This window comes from Saccopteryx leptura, chromosome 4, assembly GCF_036850995.1.
Source record: "Saccopteryx leptura isolate mSacLep1 chromosome 4, mSacLep1_pri_phased_curated, whole genome shotgun sequence".
Taxonomy (NCBI): Eukaryota; Metazoa; Chordata; class Mammalia; order Chiroptera; family Emballonuridae; genus Saccopteryx; species Saccopteryx leptura.
In genome coordinates, this window is record NC_089506.1 from 15,844,209 (window position 1) to 15,866,189 (window position 21,981).

At 42.2% G+C, this 21,981-nt stretch overlaps 1 protein-coding gene across 1 annotated transcript; it reads left to right on the top strand.

Annotated features, from left to right (window-relative positions):
* Positions 1-800: 800 nt before the first annotated feature.
* TRIML1 (tripartite motif family like 1) lies at positions 801-6,987 on the top strand. Its single transcript, XM_066383530.1, has 6 exons — positions 801-1,226; positions 1,463-1,558; positions 2,960-3,190; positions 4,234-4,256; positions 4,427-4,524; positions 6,437-6,987. Exons 1-6 carry the CDS (start codon positions 801-803, stop codon positions 6,985-6,987), a joined length of 1,425 nt encoding a protein of 474 aa, XP_066239627.1.
* The last annotated feature ends 14,994 nt before the right edge of the window (positions 6,988-21,981 follow it).

Genomic DNA, 21,981 nt, shown 5'->3' on the forward strand with positions numbered 1-21,981 from the left:
AATTCGTATCCTAGTAATTCACAAATGCTATACAAAGAATGTATAATTAAAACGTTTAGAATTAATGACTTCAGAAAGATGGGTTTTAACTAAGAGGAAGGAAGATAGGAGAAGAACCACTTCAGGCCAGAAACCACTTATTATTATTATTTTTTAACAAAAATGCTTAAGGAAACACCTAACATCCTGTTAGAGATAAGTGAGAAAGAAGAATCAGTTCAAACCATGAAAGTCAGAAAGTAATTAATGGAATACTATGAGTGATGGAGATCCATTGGAGGTTGCCAAGGTAGAAAGTGACAACGTAACAATAGAAATAAGGTATGATGAACTTGGTGGGAGGGCAGAAATGGTTAGACTCGGAGAAAGAGCATTTAGGGTCTCTCTTTCTGACACACAGTATGTGGAGGGTAGGCCAAGACAAGAACTAACTCATGAGAACATGGCATAGTGAATTTATAAAAATTAGCATCAATCTCAGTGGTCATTGTACACAGTTTCTGTGCTCTTAAAATGAGAACTCTGTTAGGAGCGAGTATCCTCAGTTCCAGCAGGTGGCTTACACAGTGAGAGAGTCCTTAAAAGATTGGGGTTGATGAACCAATGTGCAGGAGTTCCACATTAAGTCACAATTGGCTTTGTGTTGGGAGAGTATATGTCAACTGGTGAAATCATACCCAGAGAAGAGTAAGAGTTTCTGGACTAACAACATAGCCACTGGTCACTCACTTGTTACTCAAAACCGGAGAACCTCGGACTGGCGTTCACCAATTCCACACTAGAAGCATGAGCTTGCTCTGATGTCCTTCTTAGAGAAAATGTCTACAGTAGATCTGATGGAGAATCTCAGGGAAGAACTGACCTGCTTCATCTGCTTGGATTATTTCACCAGCCCAGTGACCACTGAATGTGGGCACAGCTTTTGTCTGCTGTGTCTCCTGAGGAGCTGGGAGGAACATAACACTCCTTTGTCATGTCCTGAGTGCTGGAGGACCTTGGGGGCCCCTCATTTCCAGGCCAATGAGCGTTTGGGAAGGCTGGCTGGCATCGGCAAGCAACTCAGGTCCCAGGTGCTGCAGAGTGAGGACAAGCAAGTCCCCTCTGGGAGAATGCTGGCAGCCACTGAGCTGTCCCCTGATAATGAGCAGGATGAAAACGCTTTCTCCAGCCAGAGTCATGGAATAAACAGAGTGTATCTCTCGAGTGAGGCTGAGGAGCACGACAAAGTAAGATCTGCTGCCCCATGGAAATCCCCACAACACAGATCGGGCCCCTCACTCAATGCCCATAATATTGTCTCTCGGGGCCAGCCCTGGTGTCCAGGCACAGGCCACAAACTTAGCTTGGACCCTGCTTTACTCTCTCTCTTATCGTCCCACTCACCCTGTTGGTATTGGTCCTTAAGACCCCTTCACGACCTGCTGCACTGCTCACTTGCCAAGAGCGTTTGTTTCTATTGCAGGAGAGGCTCCAGGAAGTCCTAACTCTTTTGCGTAAAAAGAAAAAGGAAACTCAGGTTATATTAACCCACGAGAAGGAGAGAGTGATGTTATGTAAGGTCTGTAATGTCTTACTTTTGCATATTGTGTATGATTCTATGGTGTGTGTGTGTGGGTGGGAATTTAAAGAGATACTATATAAAATGTTAGGGAAATAAGACAAAGATTTCCAGTCTCAATCTACAGTATGCAGTATCCTTGCTCGGGACTGCCTACCTCTGCTTGTCCACCTGGGAATTCAAGACTCAGCTCAACTTCCCCATCCCCAGGCCAGCGCTTTCTTTGTTCTGTTTTGTATTTTCTCCGTGGTGCCCCTGAATGACTCAGAGGCTACTTCGACTTTAGCTCTTATTACAGTTACTTAAAATACAACTTATAGATAGATAACATAAAAATGGAAACCAATGGAAAGAATATCTCAAATTCTTTGGGGCCAAAAAGGAAGTGCAAATAAAAACAAATAAAGAGCAAGAGTGCCCTGGCTGGATAGCTTGGTTGGTTACAGCATCATCTGGAAGTACAGGGGTTGCCAGTTCGATCCCCAGTCGGGGCACATACAGGAACAGCTTGATGTTCCCTTCTATTTCTCTCCCTTCTTCTTTCACAAAAAAAAAAAAAAAAAAAAAAGCAAGAGAAATAAAGGTAAAATAGTCGTTAGAAAGAGTACACCTAGCCTGACCTGTGGTGGCGCAGTGGATAAAGCATCGACCTGGAAATGCTGAGGTCGCCGGTTTGAAACCCTGGGCTTGCCTGGTCAAGGCACGTATGAGAGTTAATGCTTCCTGCTCCTCCTCCTTCTCTCTCTTTGTTTCTCTCTCTCTCTCTCTCCCTCTCTCTCTCCTTTCTAAAATGAATAAATAAAATAAAAATAAAAATAAAATTAAAAAAAAAAGAAAGAGTACACCTAAAAAAATGCTTGAGGTTAGTCACAGTTAAATTTGAGCTGTCAAGCAAAGTGAAGAACTAAATGTTTAGATATTTTAAAAATCTATGTGTGTTCAATTCTCCTAGTAAACCTTGAATTCTAACATGGGAGTATTTGTAATGTACATTTCTATTTCTAGTATGTGATCCAATGCCTACCCTTTATGGAATAAATATTTGTTGAATAAATTTCACTTTTTTAGAATTTTGTCCTTATTTTATATTGTTTTATATTTTATAATGATACTGATTACAACCTGTTGAATATGTTTTACTTATTTTGGTTTTACTTTATTCTCCATTAGAATGACATCCTCTTGGGAATAGATATTTTGATGATCTTTACTGCTGTATCTGTATTACACACACCTCAAATATCAAATTATTCATCTAGTTAATAGAATATATGTTACATGTCTAATTTCAAGAATTGTCACAGTGAAACTCTAAGTCTTTTTATGGGTGAAACATCACATTCTGTTACTAACCTTACTGTATCATTTGTGTGTGTGTGTGTGTGTTCGTGTGTGTGACAGGAAGAGACAAAGAATTGTAAGCAGGTGGTTGTGTTAGAATACATAAAGATGCACCAGTTCCTGAAGGAGGAGGAGCAGCTGCATCTCCAGTTACTGGAAAAGGAGGAAAGAGAGAACCTGAGGAAACTGAGGGAGAATGAGATCAAGCTCACCCAGCAAGTCAGGGGACTCGGCAAGATGATCGTTCAGATCGAGTCCATGTGTCGGAACTCAATGCTGGAGTCTTTCCAGGTAAGAATATTGGGAAAATTAATGGACAATTATGTAGTAACACATAATATTTCAAATTATACAAAATAATGTTTTCTTACTTACCTAAAAAAAAAACTAAGTTCTAAAGTTCTGATCCCAAAATAGTTTTCCTAAAGGTTAACATTCTATATAATATAAATCAAGTCTTGAAGGGATAAAAACAACAACAACACAGAAGTCTATTCATCTGAACCAAGCTTAATGAGGACTCTAATTTCTTCCGCGCCTGCCCCTCTGCAGCCTCAGCTTTGTCAAATATTTTAAGTTTCATGAGCATTGACTGCGAGTTGGCCACATTAAATATCTTCACAAAGACGAGGTGAAGTTAAATACATTATGATATGTACTATAGGAGATTGTTATCCAAAATAGGTACATAAAGTAGCTTTCGTTTAGAACCTCAAACCTAGAGCAGTTAGGTAATTTTCCTGTCAAATAGCGAGTGGGTGGCAGAACCCAGGGATCTCTGTCCTGAGCCCACATTCCTCGCCATCTGGGTCCTACTGCTGTCCTGGGCTGCTACTGCATTCTCCAGGCCTTCTCAAGCAGAGGCTATTTGAGCCAACTCCAGTTTCAGCTCTCTTTCCTGAACTGAATCTTCAAAATGTTACCATGTAATTTCATGCCTTTCCAAGAACTCATTTCAACGGTACGTGGGTTCAGTCTCATCTCTCACTGGCTACCTTCCTGTGGTTATTTCTGGCTCCCTGAGATGTTGGATAACGAAGCCAATATTCTGGTTCTTTTGTCAGGCGTACATTCTCTGTACAAAATGATGGTATGAGAAACAGGAAGGGACAAAGTGGTCGCTAGTCATCTGAGAAACAGCTCATGTCCACAAGAACTCCCCCCAGAAGATGCAGGGGGTATTTTTCCCCACCACGTGCCCTCCCACTCCAGGAGTGCTAGAGCTGTGGAAAGTGGGTGGGGTGAGATTTACAGGGGACTACATCCAAATGTATTCAGTGTTCACTGAGGGTCAAAGGTCACAAATACTAACCTTCTCTCCTTTATCCCCTTAGGAGGTGAAAGAAACATTGGAAAGGTAGGTTTCCATCCTGTGCTCAGTGATGTCAGCTACAGGGATGTCGTCCTGATGAAACAAGTTGGGGACAGAGTGGGGATGAGAGTGTCCATGCTGCTGGGGCAAATTTAGCTGAAGCAGGCCATGTGGTCTGTGCGGAGGAGACGGAGTGACTGTCTGCCTTCTTGTAGGAGTGACCCGTTCTTGCTTCAGTGTCCAGAGGCCACCAGCACGGAACTGAGTCTATGCCGCATCACTGGGATGATGGAGATGCTAAGAAAATTCAGCAGTAAGTCAGCCTGGGTTGTCAAACCTCCAGCACTTTCTAGGGTTAACTTCAGAGCATATAAAGGGATGTGGAACTCAGCCCTTAGGCAGCTCCTAACGGAATAGCAGCATCTGGGAGCCAGGCCCTCAGGAGGGCTCCTGAGCCAGCAGGACACAGCATGGACCGCTGGGTCCCAGAGCACCACTGCCGGAGCAGACAGGAGCACTGAGACTGGATTGGTGTCTGCCTGGCTTTGCTTTCCAAGGAGTCCCGGTCCTTCCTTTGTTGGTTGGTTTTCATTGTTCTGTTTGCAGGCTTATCCTCTTGCACATGCTCACACCTCCAAAGGGATTCTGCATTTCCACCTCTGTCTTCGTTAGGACAAGAGCTAACCAACTGAAGTCTCAGGGAGGGACCATTTAAAGAACTATCCTTTTAGAATATTCCAGATTTTGGGGCTGGCTAAGAATAAGAGAGGTCAGCATTGATTCTCAATTTTTATCTTGATAATATGACTTTCAGAGAAAGGCCTAATCAACTGTGGACTTAGCGGATATTTAATAAGTGCCTACTGTTGATCTGCTACTATGTTGTCAGGCCCTGAGAATAGTTACAATGGCCAAGAAGACAAACTTGCCTTTGCTTTTGTAGAACTTGCAGTGAAATTGAGGAGGTGGACACTAATCACATTAAGGATGATTGGAATTTGATTTATCAGTGAAGTATAAATTGTGTGGTAAAGGGACCTAATCTTATCTGGAGAGTCAGTAAAAGTTGGAAGGCTCTTCTGTGACATCATTTCAAGAGAGTGAGAAAGGGGTCTCTCGGGTGTCACTGGGGGTTGCACTAACTCCTATGAAGCTGCAGGTAGCATGACGTAATGACAAGTGCTGATTAGGAGTTGCTATCCCAGCACTCAGTGACTTTGTCATCTTGGTCCAACTTTCTCACTTTTAGGAACCTAAGTTTTCTCTTTAATAAGAGTGAAATTTTTTAATTAAAATTTTAATAATTTATATTAAATTATTTTTTTATTAAGTGAGAGGCAGGGAGGCAGACAGACATAATCTGCATGTGCCCCAACCAGGATCCACTGGCAAGCCCTCTACCTGTGATATTCTGCCCATTTGGGGACCACTGCTCTGTTGCTCGGCAACTGACCTATTTTAGCATCTGAGGCAAAGCCATGGAGCCATCCACAGCTCCTAGGGCCAACTTGCTCAAACCATTTGAGCCATGGCTGTGGGAGGAGAAGAGAGAGAGAGAGAGATGGGAGTAAGGGGAGGGGTGAAGAAACAGATGGTCACTTCTCCTTAGTGCCCTGACTGGGAATTGAACCTGGGACTTCTACAACCAGGCCCACACTCTACCACTGAGCCAAAGGGCCAGGGCCTATTAAATTATTTTTTAATAAAAACTTAATTACTTTCCATGATTAAATGAGATAATGTACAGAAGATGCTTGGCACCTAAGTAGTTCAGTAAATGACATCTGCCTATGTTTCTCTCCCCCGGGGACTGAAGAGCCAAAACCAGCCTTGGCTGGAGCGAACACAGATGACGAAGGGTCCTGACTCTCCCCTGGGTAGATCTATGTATGGCTCTGAGTGCTAACCCTGTCCTGGGAACGGAACAGCCTCCGTCCCATTGCCAGAAAGTCCCCTCTCCCTCTCAGACAGCTTAAACATCCCTTCCCACACAATTGTCTTCTGTTTCCTTTGAGAAGTTCACTCTCTATTTTATGAGAAAATAGAAGAAGAGCTCAGAGATTGTTTTCTAAAAACAAAAATCCCCACCATGCTCACTAAACTCACTAAATTATACTTCAAAAAGAAGGACTGAGTACTAAGCATTTAATTTAAATTCCACGTATATGGAGGGGGGGAGGGATTCAAGAATGCACATGAGGATTCATTCTTTCCTCTTCTTGCAGCGGATATAACTCTGGATCCAGCCACGGCCAACGCCTACCTCGCCTTGTCGGAGGATCTGAAGAGTGTGAGATACGGCGGCATCCGACAGACTTTACCTGACAGCCCCGAGAGATTCGACCAGTCTGCCACCGTGCTGGGTGCTCAGAGCTTCAGCTGCGGGAGGCACTACTGGGAGGTGGAAGTCGGCAACAAGACGGAGTGGGAAGTGGGCATCTGTAAGGACTCCGTGAGCAGGAAGGGGAACCTGCCGAGGCCACCCGGGGACCTCTTCTCACTCATAGGCTTGAAAATTGGAGATGATTATAGCCTCTGGGTCTCTTCCCCTTTAAAAGGCCAACATGTCAGAGAGCCAGTGCATAAGGTTGGTGTGTTCTTAGACTACGAGTCTGGACACATAGCATTCTACAATGTGACAGATAAGACTCTCATCTACAGCTTCCCTCCAGAGTCTTTCCAAGAAGCACTCAGACCTATATTTTCCCCTTGCCTCCCAAATGAAGGCACGAACACAGGCCCCCTGACCATCTGCTCACTGGAGAGCTATGTCTGAGGGAGACGCGTCCAAGCCTTTGCTGCGGAGGAGGTCTAAGACCGACAGACGACTGCTAATTAAGATGACAAACGAGTTGACAGTATTAACATCAGGTGATCCCAAATTAAAGCCCCCAAAGAGTTTCCACTAACTTGAACCCTCAATGAACAGCTAATTTGGACAATTAACTTCTAACACCAATAGGAGAAAGTCGATCATAGCCCGTGCTTTTTAACTAAATTTATCTTCCAGACCGTTCCATGTATGTGTTGATCACTAAAACTGTAGGGTTAGAACCAGCCCCTGTGCCCCTGAATCCCATTGTCATAGGCCAGTTTTATAAATACATGTCATGTTTTCAAGTGTATTTATTTATTGGACGCTATAAAGACTGCTGCTGTTTGCATGTCTTTGTTCCACGTGCTGAGTTCTGCTCTGGGAGGCGATCCCAATCCCTCCAGGTCGCTGGACATGGCCCTCCTTTCCCAGGCTGATGAGAACGGACTCTTGGAGCAACATTTTCTTTCAAGTCACTTTTCTTTCCATCCCCTGGGTATTTGTACTCAGGGAGGCTTCCGGGAGCTGCAAGTATCTGTAGGACTGTCATTCTATCGTTCATCCTTCCATAATCACAGGAGGCTGAGACCTCTGCTAATATATTCAAAGATGACAAAGCAAAGCCTCTATTCAATAGATCTATCGAGGCTGTGGGTGCTGAGTGACCTTATTAAGTTTTATATAGGGTGAATTTCTGTACTTTTGCTATTTGCTATGAGCAGAAGCCTTTTAAAATATTTTTTTGTTGAAGTTATTGGGGTGATAGTTGTTAATAAAAATTATATAGGTTTCAAGTGTACATGATACATTCTTTAATTTTTTTACAAAAATTATTTATTGCCTGAGCAGGCAATGGCGCAGTGGATAGAGTGTCAGACTGGGACACAGAGGACCCAGGTTCAAAACCCCGAGGTCGCTGGCTTGAACGCGGGCTCATCTGGTTTGAGCAAGGCTCACCAGCTTGAGCCCAAGGTCTCTGGCTTGAGCAAGGGGTCACTCACTCTGCTGTAGCGCCCCCCCCCCCCATCAAGGCACATATGAGAAAGCAATCAATGAACAACAGGTGCCGCAACGAAGAATTGATGCTTCTCATCTCTCTCCCTTCCTGCCTGCCTGTCCCTATCTGTCCCTCTCTCTGTCTCAGTCACACACATACAAAAAATCCCTGCAACCCCGTCCCCTCTGACAGTTGCCAGTCTGTTCTCTGTCAATGAGTCTGTTTCTATTTTGTTTGTTAGTGTGTTTTGTTCATAAGATTCCACATATGAATGAAATCATATGGTACTTGTCTCTTTGGCTGGCTTATTATAATGCTCTTCAGGTCCATCCATGCAAAGAGTAAGACTTCCTCCTTTTTTAGGGCCTTGTAGTATGCCATTGTGTATAAGAACCACGGCCTTTTTAATCTACTCATCTACTGATGGGCTCTTCGATTGCTTCTAAAGCTTGGCTATTGTAAACAATGCTGCAATGAACTAGAAATGCATACACTCTTTAGTATTAGTGTTTTGATTTCTTTGAATATATTCCCAGAGTGGGATCCCTGGGTTATAAGGCAATTTCACTTTTAATTTTTGAGGTAACGCCATACTGCTTTCCACAGTAGCTGCCCCAGTCTGTCTGCATTTTCACCGACAGTGCGCGATGGTTCCCTTTGCTCCACATCCTGATCAACACGTGTTGTCCACTGATTTCTTGATGCTAGCCGTTCTGACAGGCGATGTTATGTTTTAGTGTATATCTTTTCAATTATTTTTATGCATATATGTTTTAAAAATGAATTGTGAACTTCCTTCTTACCATAGATACTTCTTGAAAATATGACTTTTTAAATTTCTAAATATATAAACATGCACTTTCTAAGAATTAGCACATTTTGTTAAAAGTACCTTTATTATATCAAAAATTTATGTTCAATACCTTATATTATGTAATGATATTTAATAAATAGTTCTGATTAAAAATTTCTCAATTAGGCTTATAATATTCATTAGTCTTCCAGCATCTAGGAATAGTATAAGATCATGCAGGAAACGTAATTGTCTTGGAAAATATAACTTTTAATGAGTGTAACATTTTATGAGTGCCCCTATTTAATTATTCCCCGACAGTGGAATATTTAAGTTGTGTTCCATTTGTTACTATTACAAAAAACACTGTGATGAACGCACATGAAGATCAACTTTTGGGTGTATTTGTAATTATTCCTTAACTCTTTCTCCTGTAGGCAGAGAGGCTAGGCTTCTGTGGATCCCGTGGGCCTGTGTCTGTAGCTTGGAGCCCCTACAACTGTTTTATGGGCACCACAGGCAGTCCGAAGGGTTTCACTCATGGCCATTTCCACACAGAGATTCAGGAGATGAAAGAGCGTATGTTACTGTGCCCTACAGTCTTGCTAGAAGCACTCAACTTATTCCCCCCCCAAAAAAAAATCTATCCTGGGAGGAATTGGGGAGCAGTACTTGGGGGCTCTGAACTCAAACCATCCATGGTTTGAGCACTTAACTTCACAAAGTAACTGTTTTAACTTTCGCGAGCTACTTCACCTCTCAGAGCTTTGGTTTCCTCTTCTCAAACACTGTGGGAAATGTCTGCTTGTGATGATGATGACAGGAGGGCGCGGAAAACAGTGAAGCCTGTGCACGAGGGGTTTCGCTCCTTCCTCCGCGCCCCGCCTTAGAGACCGGGTTTTACCATTTATTAGGGGCCAGAAAAGCCATGCAATGCTTGTGAAAAATATAAAACACAAAGGCAACAGAATATCTGAAGTATTTCCAAAGTGACTGTTATTATTTTAGGGGAAAAGTGTTAACACAATATTTAGTTGGAGAAAAAGCGAATCTCTGTAGATCTCTTCATCTTTCATGGAAGTCCTTTTGGCCTTCCCACCTGTGAGCAGTTCATTACCTAATAAAAATAAACATCATAAGTAGGAGATAAATAAAAACTTCTAAAGTGATAATATAACCAGAGAAAACGGTTCGCAGTTTCTGCTGCCTGCCGTGACAGGAAAAGCCAGTATTTGTGAGATAAGTCATGAGCCAGCGCCTGAGAAAATGGAGGTACTCCTGTCTTCTTCAAACCCCCTACCTTTTTTAAAAAAGTTTTTTTCCATTAATTTGATAAAAGAGGGAGAGAGGAAGGGAGAGAGTGAGAGAAGCATCTACTCAATTTTTCACTTAATTGTTCAATTTAGTTGTGCACTTATTGGTTGCTTCTCCTACATTTTTTAACTAGGGGTCAAACCGGTGACCATTGAGCAACCCAGCCAGGGTTCAAAAACCCATTTTAAGAGCTTAGATGCCTTGGCCAGATTATATAGGGTATTAGGGGAACTGGGGAGGGAAAGAACTTCTAAGGGGCTGCTAGATGTGCCATTTCTCTAGAGAAAGGGACTTTATTTTCATGGCTGGCTGAACTCCTTCAGTCCTGTTGGCTTTGTAACTCGAAACTCACAAGTAACCCATAAACTAGAGTTATTGTTCTTTTACTCGAAGTCTCAATGTGGTGAGAGAGGGGGGAGGCAGCTGAGGAGGAGTCATGTAGTTCCCACTTATGTTCATTTTTCTCTCCCTGATGTCATCATGTCATCTCTCGACATTCGTCAGCTAGGGAGGGGCAGGCTATTCAACTTGTAATGAGAACTTGGCCAGGGCTGAAAGCATAGGGTTGACTATATATTTTGATTTGTTACAGAATGTGTAACTTTGATTATACCATGGGTAATATTAAATTATTGTTACAGTTAGAGTAACGAGCTGGGTTTAATATTCACTAAGGTTAACATGAGTGGCTTTACAGAAATTCTTTTATAAGCTTGTTTTATTAGTATATTCTTATTTCAATTCTATGGCTAGTGAGACTAATATAAGCAGTATGGTATATTCACTCCTTGTTATAGAATGTCATCCCTCCATGGTGGCAATCTTATACCTTTGTCTGGAGTTCAGGACACTGCTGTCATCAGCTCTGCTAGCACTTGAAGGAGGAATGGCCACATGGCCTTATTTATCCTCTGTGCGTCAGTCGGTGGTGCTCAAGTAGATGGGGGCCTGAGATATTTATCCCATCACCCTTATGGTGGGGCTTGGGTGGTCATCACTAAGCTGTGAACCTCTTCTTCCTTTTAGTACCATATAAATTATATTAGAGTTGTGCCAGGACACGAGAAAGGTAGGAGCACATTGGCCCTCCCCAACACAGACAATCTGTCTATCTATCATCTATCTATCATGTATCATCCATTTGTCTATCATCTCTCTCTCTCTCTCTCTCTCTCTCACCTGGTATGTCCTATTATAACTTTCTTATCAACAGATAGCAAGACAGAATCAAGTTTTGTGAAGCTAAAAGCTTATACAAATGAGAAAGTCTTCTAAGAAAAATAATAAAAATTTACAAATTTTAACCTTAGATCAGGAGCTTAGAGGGTCACAAACAAATAAGGGCTCTGAAACTGAAATTGAACTGATTTTGTGTAACATCTGCTTCTGGGTGAGCCAGATGCTAGACGAGGTGCCCAGGCGGTACAGCCAGACCTCTAGTTCCAATCCTGGCTCCACCACTAACTGACGGGACAGCGACGACAGCGCTGAGCCAGGCGTTTCCTCTCCCCGTGTCTCTGCTCCTTCCTTCGTCAGTAAACTGTGGCTGAAGAGAATGCTGTGGATTTACAGGGTTGCTGTAACAATTGACATAACACTTGCACTTAGAACACCACCTCTAAGGCGTAGTTACTCAACAGATGTTAATGATTGGTAGTTCCTTACTAAGCTTTAGCAACGGCATTAGCGGAACTCTGCATTTTTGAATACTGCCTTCTGTGGTTCCACTTTCCTGGTGCTGAATGTGACTTCAAGGATTTCAGAATACTGCTTCTCTTACTCTTGTTCCTGCCCTCAGCTCCTGCTTTCCATTCTTGGTGGAAACTCGACCTGCAGTTTTGCGGATCTTTAAGCCCACGCTTTCTTTTGAGTTTCTAATTCTAATCCTCACCACTTATCTTTTAGGAAGTTTTCTGAAAAATATTTGAGCATTGTAAACATGGCCTTTTAATTGACTCACTGACTCTTCTTTTTAAAGAATTTTTTTAATGTTAATGGGGTGACATCAATAAATCAGGGTACATATATTCAAAGAAACATGTCCAGGTTATCTTGTCATTCAATTATGTTGCATACCCATCACCCAAAGTCAGATTGTCCTCCATCACCCTCTATCTAGTTTTCTTTGTGCCCCTCCCCCTCCCCCTTCCCCTCTCCCTCCTTCCTTCCCACGTCCTCCCTCCCCCCCCCACCCCTGGTAACCACCACACTCTTGTCCATGTCTCTTAGTCTCGTTTTTATGTCCCACCAATGTACGAATCATGTAGTTCTTGGTTTTTTCTGATTTACTTATTTCACTCCGTATAATGTTATCAAGATCCCACCATTTTGTTGTAAATGATCCGATGTCATCATTTCTTATGGCTGAGTAGTATTTCATAGTGTGTATGTGCCACATCTTCTTTATCCAGTCATCTATTGACGGGCTTTTTGGTTGTTTCCATGTCCTGGCCACTGTGAACAATGCTGCAATGAACATGGGGCTGCATGTGTCTTTACGTATCAATGTTTCTGAGTTTTTGGGGTATATACCCAGTAGAGGGATTGCTGGGTCATAAGGTAGTTCTATTTTCAGTTTTTTGAGGAACCACCATACTTTCTTCCATAATGGTTGTACTACTTTACAGTCCTACCAACAAGACTCACTGACTCTTTATCTTCCTTTCTTCCTTTTGCATAGATCAAAAGAACTGTAACACTCAGTTAAACTTTTATCAGGCATTTCAAAGAGTAACTGTTAAATGTGTTGTCTCTTTTGAGGTATTGGAAGTGTTTGCTAAAGCAGTTATCCAAAAGTCCATCCAACCTTCTCTGCCACTTCTTTCACTTGGTTGCAACCCTGGCCAGCACCCGCCCTCTGTCCCCTTCACAAAGACTGGTGTGCTTCAGCCCAGGGTCTGGGGCTGCCTCAGGGGACAGAGTGCATCTCTTCCCAGCTCCAGTTCAGGGACACCACCTGATGGCTTGAAATGAGCTAAGGTGCGAGTACTCACATTAACACATCTACAAACATTATACATCAGATCGTTGCCCGTGGAGACCTTGTTATTGAACCAGTACCAGGACACCACCACCCACATCAACATTTCACTTCATACAATTCCTGTACGCTTACCCCTCTCAGGGACTGCTTCTGGGTCTGCCCAGATTAACATCAAGGGGGCGAGGAGAACACATACAATCAGTGTGGGACACGCTGAGACAGTGCGCAGAAATCTTGAGACTCTCCAAAGTCATCAGTAGGGAAATTATCATTAGCCAAGACTAAGTCGTTTCCCTCAGGAACGGAAGCTTCGAATGTTGGCTTTCAACAGAAATAACATCAAAGTTTGAGGTAGCATGCCTTTTCTGGTGGTGTGGCTTCCTAATTCGGTCCAAATCAGACCGAGTTTCTAGGCCCTTGGTCTACACATTTTTCACTGAGATGGAAATTATTTTTTCCCCTTAAACTGTATTTTGTACTTTCCCCACTCCATTTATCATCATAGGTCAACCTTTTCTCAATTTTCCCTCTATTTCTGAATTTACCATTTTTTTTGCTGCTCTTGAAAATCTCCAGGATTGTTTTTTAAAGCTAACTTGTACAAGGAAATTCATGAAATATGCTTTCTTTCTTTTTTTAATATTTCACAACTTAAGCAATTTGTCTATATAGACCCTCCAAGTCTTTCCCAGAATGCTCTGGCCCTTTAACTCTTTCTTAATCCCCACAGCCTGTGCAACATTGGGTAACACGCCAGACTGCAGAGCTTGGCTCGTGAGCAATAGCTATAGATTCTCTTCTTCCAGAGCCTCTGCTATCCTTATTTTTAAGTGAGGAGGGCCTGGAAATTAATCTACTTGGTCTCCTATCCTTTTTTTTTTTCTTCCGTTGAGTATTTTCTCAAACCTTGTGACTCATAGACTCAGTCTAACAAATGTGTGTGTGTGTGTGTGTGTGTGTGTGTGTGTGTGTGACAGAGACAGAGCGAGAGAGAGATTTAGCTTCTTCCTACAAACTGATGTATATGAACATACTGGGCGTTATGTACACATGTTACAAATCAGAGTCTTACAGCAAGTTATTTGATTCTCTCATTTACTACATCTCGCCTTCTCCAGTTTATTCCACTAATTTTTTATTAGCTCTTTAAGACATGAGCATATTGGGGAGTAAGATCACGTCACCAACCTATGTGCTGATAAAAGGGCTTGTTGGAGTGGCTGCCTTTTCCCATGTATCTGGTTAGATTGGTATTTTTTCAGGTGTATGTTACAGACTGTTAACTCCTCCTCCAAGGATGGAGGACGGAAGGAATGAAAACTCACTCCAGTTCTTGGAAGATAAGTTTAAAAGGCCTGCAGTATTTATCTTATGACACTTAATAAACATGTAAACATTTTTGAAAATGCCTAACGATGCATCTGAATTCACTTTTTGTCAAGAAGTCAACGCAGGCACAGATGGATATATTCTCTGTGTATGCCATATCCCAAAGAAGGCCGCCATTTGGGGTTGTATTGAAGGTCTGATGGCAACATTCTCTGGCACCATTTGGCTGTGCCTGTAAAACAGTACATGCATTATGCATATCATGGGAAAATGATAAAATTAAATTTGCCCAAGTCAATGGAATCTTTGTAGTTTTCCAATATTGAAGCAATGTCTAACCTTAGGCCATTCCTTCCACCTCTTTGCAATGAGATTTCTGATTATATGTTGGTAGGGAGAAGTTTTGCTATGACTTACATAGTCAACATTATCAATGGATGTTGTTTAAAGTGCTTTATAGCTTATGCTTTGTAAGTTAACTTAGACTAATAATAGATATAGCGAAATTTGGTTCTGAATGCCATCTTTTGTCGCCCAAAGTTGGCTGCCATTTGGGACTCATCTTCTGTACATATATATATATATATATATATATATATATATATATATATATATACAGCTGATATACCAATAACTGAAAAGAGCAAGTTCCTTGTCTAGCAAAGAATCCAATCAAGCAGACTGTTATCCTCATAATAATCAAGAAATATGTTATAGTTACCATTATTTAAAAATTTTTTATTTATTGATTTCAAAGAAGAAGAGGAAAGGAGAGAGATAAGAAAAAAAATCAATTTCTTATTTCATTAATTTATGCATTCATTGGTTCTTTTATGTGTCCTGACAGGGGATAGAATTCTCAACCTTGGCATGTCAGGACGACACTCCAACCAGCTAAGCTACCCAGCCAAGCTACCCAGCCAGGATATTATTATTGTCTTCTTTTTTGGGGGGGTGAGAAAATAAAGTTCAGAGAGGTTGAATAAATTAACCAAGTTCTCAGAGCCAACAAGTAGTACAGATAAGATTTGAACCTAGGTGATTTGGCCTAAGTGTGCAATTTTTAACTATTATTTTGCACAATAAAATGTATCTTTCACATGCTGAATATACAAAGCTGAATTTATTAACTCTTCAGGAGTTGGAAAAATAATTAGATTATTATTAGTACTGATAGAGAAGAAGGTAAGAATAAGTCTTCTTGAAGAAGATGCTGTGGAAGACCCAGGATTTATTTACTAGGGTCTGAATAGTGTGCTGTTAGAAATCAGATTTTGTGTTATATACTTATCTCTTCTCATCTCTACCACATCTACCTTTTGCTTTGAACAATATTTTGGCTCTGTCTGCATGTGGGGTCATATCCTTATCCTTTCCCTGGAAGCTTGACCCCTGGGGACTGCACTGTGACCTTTTATCCCAATGGGTGATCATCGTGGTTTAATGCTTAGATAAGCGAGGTCACTAAGGTATGCATCACTGCTTTCAATCTTCTTTGATGTGATCATGAGGCCAACGCAAAGCAAACACCTGTGACTTGAAGGATTTTCTATGCATATATATATATATATATATATATATATATATATATATATATATATATATATATATATATTTACAGAGCCAGAGAGAGAGAGCCAGAGAGAGGGAGAGACAGGGACAGACAGGCAGGAACAGAGAGATGAGAAGCATCAATCATTAGTTTTTCGTTGCACGTTGAGACACCTTAGTTGTTTATTGATTGCTTTCTCATATGTGCCTTGACCGCAGGCCTTCAGCAGACCAAGTAGCCCCTTGCTTGAGCCAGCGACCTTGGGTCCAAGCTGGTGAGCTTTTTACTCAAACCAGATGAGGCCACGCTCAAGCTGGTGACCTCAGGGTCTCGGACCTGGGTCCTCTGCATCCCAGTCTGACGCTCTTCTATCCACTGCGCCACTGCCTGGTCAGGCTGCATATGTATTTTTATTGTAACGAGATTATACTCCTTTGGATAATGTATCCCAGGAGATAAATAATTTCCCACACTTGTTAAGCATTTATTGTTGGCCAAGTATTGTGCATAATATTTACACTACTATTAAAAGTTAAAGGCACTGCCCAATGCCACACACCTGTCAAGAAGAACTGGATACACACCCAGCTTTTCTAACTCCAGAGCTTATTTTTTAACTACTGGGCTATATTTTTCTACAATAGAGATGAATTAGATGAAAGAGCCAGTTTGTTTAATCGAGCACTTGAGTTTGAGTGACACTGTGGTAGATGAATGTAGAAAGAACAGAGAATCCCTTGGCCATTAAAGACAGAAAATTAGTTCTTCTGACAAGTTGAGGCTGGAGGAAGAATTGTTAGAGCAATCGTCATATACATAATAACTGATGTCGTAAGACAGCATTGTTTTATTCTAGTAAAGACCGGAGATCAAGAACATAGGTCTACTATTGAGCTTCAGAAGAAATACTCAAATTAGCTTAAAGAAACAGCAGACCAGGTGAATAAGTGAGTTTCAAATAAGGGTCTGTTGAAATAGCATTTGAATAAAGACAAGACATTAAAATACTGGGACCACTGTACTATTTTATTGTATTGAATTAATTCAGAAATAAATTCTAAGAGGAAAAAATTACAGGTCAGAAGAAATAAGATGTTATTAAAGATGCTTTTTTTTTCTTGTCATGTTTGAGTCTCTTTCTCTTTCTCCATACTGATTTGGTTGACCAACTCAGGTAAAAAAATATATTTATTTTTGGGGGACAAAAAATGTAAGATCTTAAAATGATAGCAAAATTTAGTCACAAAGCAGTATCATTATAGTAAAATGTCATGTTCTTGGTTATTAAATAATCAGAAGGTACCACTGAAATTTCAACCAAATATCAGATAAAAAAAATAGTTTATGGCTGAGGATTTGCTGATTGACAGATGGAGGTGTCCATCAGAATGTTTCTGACCATCTGGTTTAATTGGATAGTATATTAAGTCTTGAGTAAGCCATGTTTACCTTTGAAATATTAATAAAAGTTTGTGGATTGAGGCCAAGCTGACTAGGAATTGGGGGCATCATAAGAAATGAATCAGTAAAAGAAATAATAATATTCAGCCTGACCTGTGGTGGCGCAGTGGTTAGAGCACCAACCTGGAAAGCTCAGGTTGCCGGTTCGAAACCCTGGCTTGCCGGGTCAAGGCACATACTACAAGTAACCAATGAACAGCTAGATTGAAGCAGCTCCTCTCTTTGTAAAGTCAATAAAATCTTTAAAAAATCATCTTCAGAGTTTATAACATACTCTGTACATATTTATCCTTTTAGTGGCCTTTTAAAAGGTCTTTTTAAAAATGACTCAAGGTTATTTTTGCCTTTTTCCTTCTACAGAGATCTGCACAGGTGCATCCTTGATAGTTGCTTCTGCTGTACTTTACCTAGGAGGAAAAAACAGTTTGAGAAAGTTGATAGTTAAGAGACTTATGAATAAATGATTGGACACAAAGGAAATAACAATAATTTTGTCAATTTGGGCCAATGCTGACCAGCTAATTATTTTGCATGCTAATTAAGATTCAATGAGAAGAAAAAAATCAGTGAGCTAAAAAAGGCATCTTACTTGAACTAAAAAACCTATTCAAAAGTTTATGAACAAATTTTCTCTTTTTAACAGAAACAATGAAACCTCATTAAGTCAACACATGCTAATTTCCAGTTGCTGAAATGATGGGCATAGGCCGTTGTAGCAGGTGGAGTGAAGGCTACGTGCTGTAACAAAGAGCACATAATTTTACCTTTACACAGTCAGCCGGGAGCTCTTTCTACATCTATTTTTGTGACAACTACACCTGCAATGATGACAGAATGGCTTAGAAGTCTAGGCATAGATAGCTAAAACAGGTGCCATGCCCAGCAGCGACAGGCTAGGGATGGTGGCATGATGACAAGGAAGCAGAGAGGCTGGGGGACAGGAAGTGGAGCGTGTCTATGCTCCCTGAACAAAGAGTCTAAAGTGGCTCCTTTAAAAAAAAACAAGGAATTTGTTGATGCTGCGGTCATTAAGATGATGAGGAAAGGACATTGGAGGAAGCAGCATGTGTACAAAAGCTGGTACTCAATAAACGGCACTGAAATACCATTGCTCTGTCTTCCAGGACTGACTCCCTCCTGCTTGACCCCCCGGATCTCTCCCCGTTAGGCTGTAACCAGACTAGCCCTCTGTCCCCCAGCCCTGCCCTGTGCTTTCCTTCTCTCCCTTTGCAAGAGAAACTCCGGCCTGGTGCACTACCGTCTGGGGTGGAGAGCATCCCTCCTGCTCTCATGCTGGGTGTTCATGGGCTTCTCTGCGGTGGCATTCCGTAGGAAGCACAAACTCTTCTTGTTTGTTTTCCCGAAACAAACTGGTTCAGACACAGGAGCATCATGTACCAGGTGCTTGTGCCTGATCCGTGCAGAAAATGCAAACTCGATACCCCTCCTCTGGATGCGCTCAACTTCTCTCGGGGTACATGACGGAGATGTGAGGGTTGGAAGGTCTCTACGCAAGAGACGCTATCAGTTGAGAAAGTCATGAGGCTTTTCTAAGGAGAACACGTAGGCTGAGCCTGCCCTCCATAAATATTTGTATTGTCTCCATTAAAGTTCTTATCAGAGAAAGGCATTAGAAAAATACTTTATAGTTTAGAGGCATTTTATGTTCATAACCAAAGTGGAGGAAAGTACAGAGATATCCCATATATCCTACATATTCTCTGATGTCCACACACACCCAGCCTCACTCGCTATCCACATGTCCCACCAGAATGGGATAATTCTTAGGACTAAAGAAGATCCATTGCACATTTCTTATTATTAACGAACATACATCGACACGTTATCGTCACCCAAAATTCAATTTACATTAAGTTTCACTCTCTGTGTGGTGTATTCAATGCGTTTTGACAAACGTATAGTGACACGTACCCACCGTTATTGTCTAGTACAGAATAGTTTCCCTGCTTTACAAATTCTCTGTGCTCTGCTCAGTCGTCCCTCTCTTCCTTCCTTATCCCTGGCAACCACTGATGTTTTTACTGCTTCCACAGTTTTCCCCTTTTCCAGAAAGTCATATATTTGGAGGCATATGGTCTGTAGCTGGAATTTTTGGGGCCCAAAATTTCGTGAAGCTTCCCTTTCTGCTGTGACCAACTGCTTCTTTTCCTGCAGTGCACCCTGCGTCTCGCTGCGACACGGTCACACTCTGGTCTCGGATTTGCCTTTAATGTAGGGGAATGACTTCCGGTTTTCACCACCCGCCCAGTGATACCCAAAGACGCCTGAAGTCAGGAAACGACTTATGGTTACTATCTTGAGAGGCCACCATCCTTCAGTGTTCTTCCATCAGGAGAATCTGATCAGAGCACTCATATAAAAATGCAGTCAATTTTGGTATCACACTTGTTTTGAAAACATACATTTGTTCCAACACGAGTATTGTATCAGAAAATCATTTCAGCATAACAGGAACTCAGGTTTGCTTGTGTACGACTTCCTGAGAAACACGAGGGGGGCAGAGAAAACTGCATTCGGCTGAGCCTACCCACCCAGGAAGGCACACCTCCCACTCCCCATCCCCCCACCCCCATTGCAAACATCTGCCCCGCTGCTGTTGCTGCGATGCTCTGGGTAGGGGCCACACCCAGTCACATTTGGCATCATAAGCTTCCCTCTGATCTCCCTCCTCTCCTACCCCTCCTGATTACCCTCCCGACTCCTCCTTACAGTAACTCACGATTTTCAATTCTTCTGATGCCAATATCCATAAGCAAATTCAGGTCTTTTCACCAGAAAGTGTCCTATTTACTGTAGCATTTATGTAGTTCCTAACCATTTAACAAGTATAAAACTGCACTCCTGTATTTATTAGGTCCTATTTTGTACTGTGTCACTGAGAAAGTTTTTAAGTGTCAGGTTCATAAACCCATAAGCCCTGTGGTTTTTATTGCACATTTTTGCATAACGTGGTGATTTTTAAGCATACATATGTAGCATTCTAGCAGAACTGACTGTATGTGACAGGATGTTAAAATCAAACTCCTTCTCTTTAGGATTTCACTGAGGAACAAGATCATCTGTGTGTCAACCTCGTTTTTCATATGTTAAACTTGCAAGGGAGTGGGGGAAAAAAGCCTTTTCATTTACTCTTGTTTCTGGTGAGCTATCATGAAAATAAAGCAGCTGAAGGTTTAGTTGGAAATCAAAGGCTGTTTTCAGAGAGAGGAGCCTGTGCCCTGGGGACCCTAGATCCCCTCTCTGAGGGAGAAGGTTAGAGCTTACCTTCCTCTAACCTCGTGCCCCATGAAAGCCACTGCAACAACCTAGCGCACCCAGAGCCTGTGATTGCACAGTGGAGTGATGTGGACCTGAGGTCTGAGAAAAAAAGGCCCACAGCTTGGCTGACGAGGTCTGAAATACAACGGTCAGCTCTCACTTTTGTGTATCCTGTCACAGTTCTTTTTTTTTTTTTTTTTTTTTTTTTTTTTTGTATTTTTCTGAAGCTAGAAACCGGGAGAGACAGTCAGACAGACTCCCGCATGTGCCCGACCGGGATACACCCGGCACGCCCACCAGGGGCGACGCTCTGCCCACCAGGGGGCGATGCTCTGCCCCTCCGGGGAGTCACTCTGCCGCGACCAGAGCCACTCTAGCGCCTGGGGCAGAGGCCAAGGAGTCATCCCCAGCGGCCGAGCCATCTTTGCTCCAATGGAGCCTCGCTGCGGGAGGGGAAGAGAGAGACAGAGAGGAAGGAGAGGGGGAGGGGTGGAGAAGCAAATGGGCGCTTCTCCTGTGTGCCCTGGCTGGGAATCGAACCCGGGACTTCTACACGCCAGGCCGATGCTCTACCACTGAGCCAACCAGCTAGGGCCCTGTCACAGTTCTTAAAATGGCTGCTCAATGAGGTGTCACTGGGCATGAGAAGAAATGGAGGCATGGCCCAGAGGAGTGTGGAAGGGACTCAGGATGGGAGCAGAGGTCGGAAGGAAGCAACGATACTACATTCATGAGCCGCACAATGATGTTCCCTAAGCAACTATGGGTTGCATAATGGCCCTCGAGATTATGACAGAGGCAGAGAATTCCAGCCACCTGGTGATGTCATGGCCATCATGACGTCACAGCAGAGTGCATTACTCGTGTGCTCATGGGGATGCTGGTGTAGACAAACTTAACACGATGCCTGTTCTATGAAAGTATAGCACGCACAATTATGGACAGTACATGATACTTGATAATAAAGGACTCTGTTATTGATTTAAGCATTCAGTACACTGTATTGTTATTTTAGCATATACTTTCTACTGATGTAAAAAAGTTTGCTGTAAACAGTATGCCGTGTTATGTTGGGAGCAGCCTGGTACATTTCATGTTTACATCTCTTGATTGCATCTTTTTCTGTTCTGCTTCACTTACACTCATGTTGTTCTATACAGGAACATACTGTCCGGGCTTGTTCCGAGGAGCAGTAGGCTAGACCAAGCAGCCTAGTTGTGTAGTATGTGATATCATGCAAGTTTGTC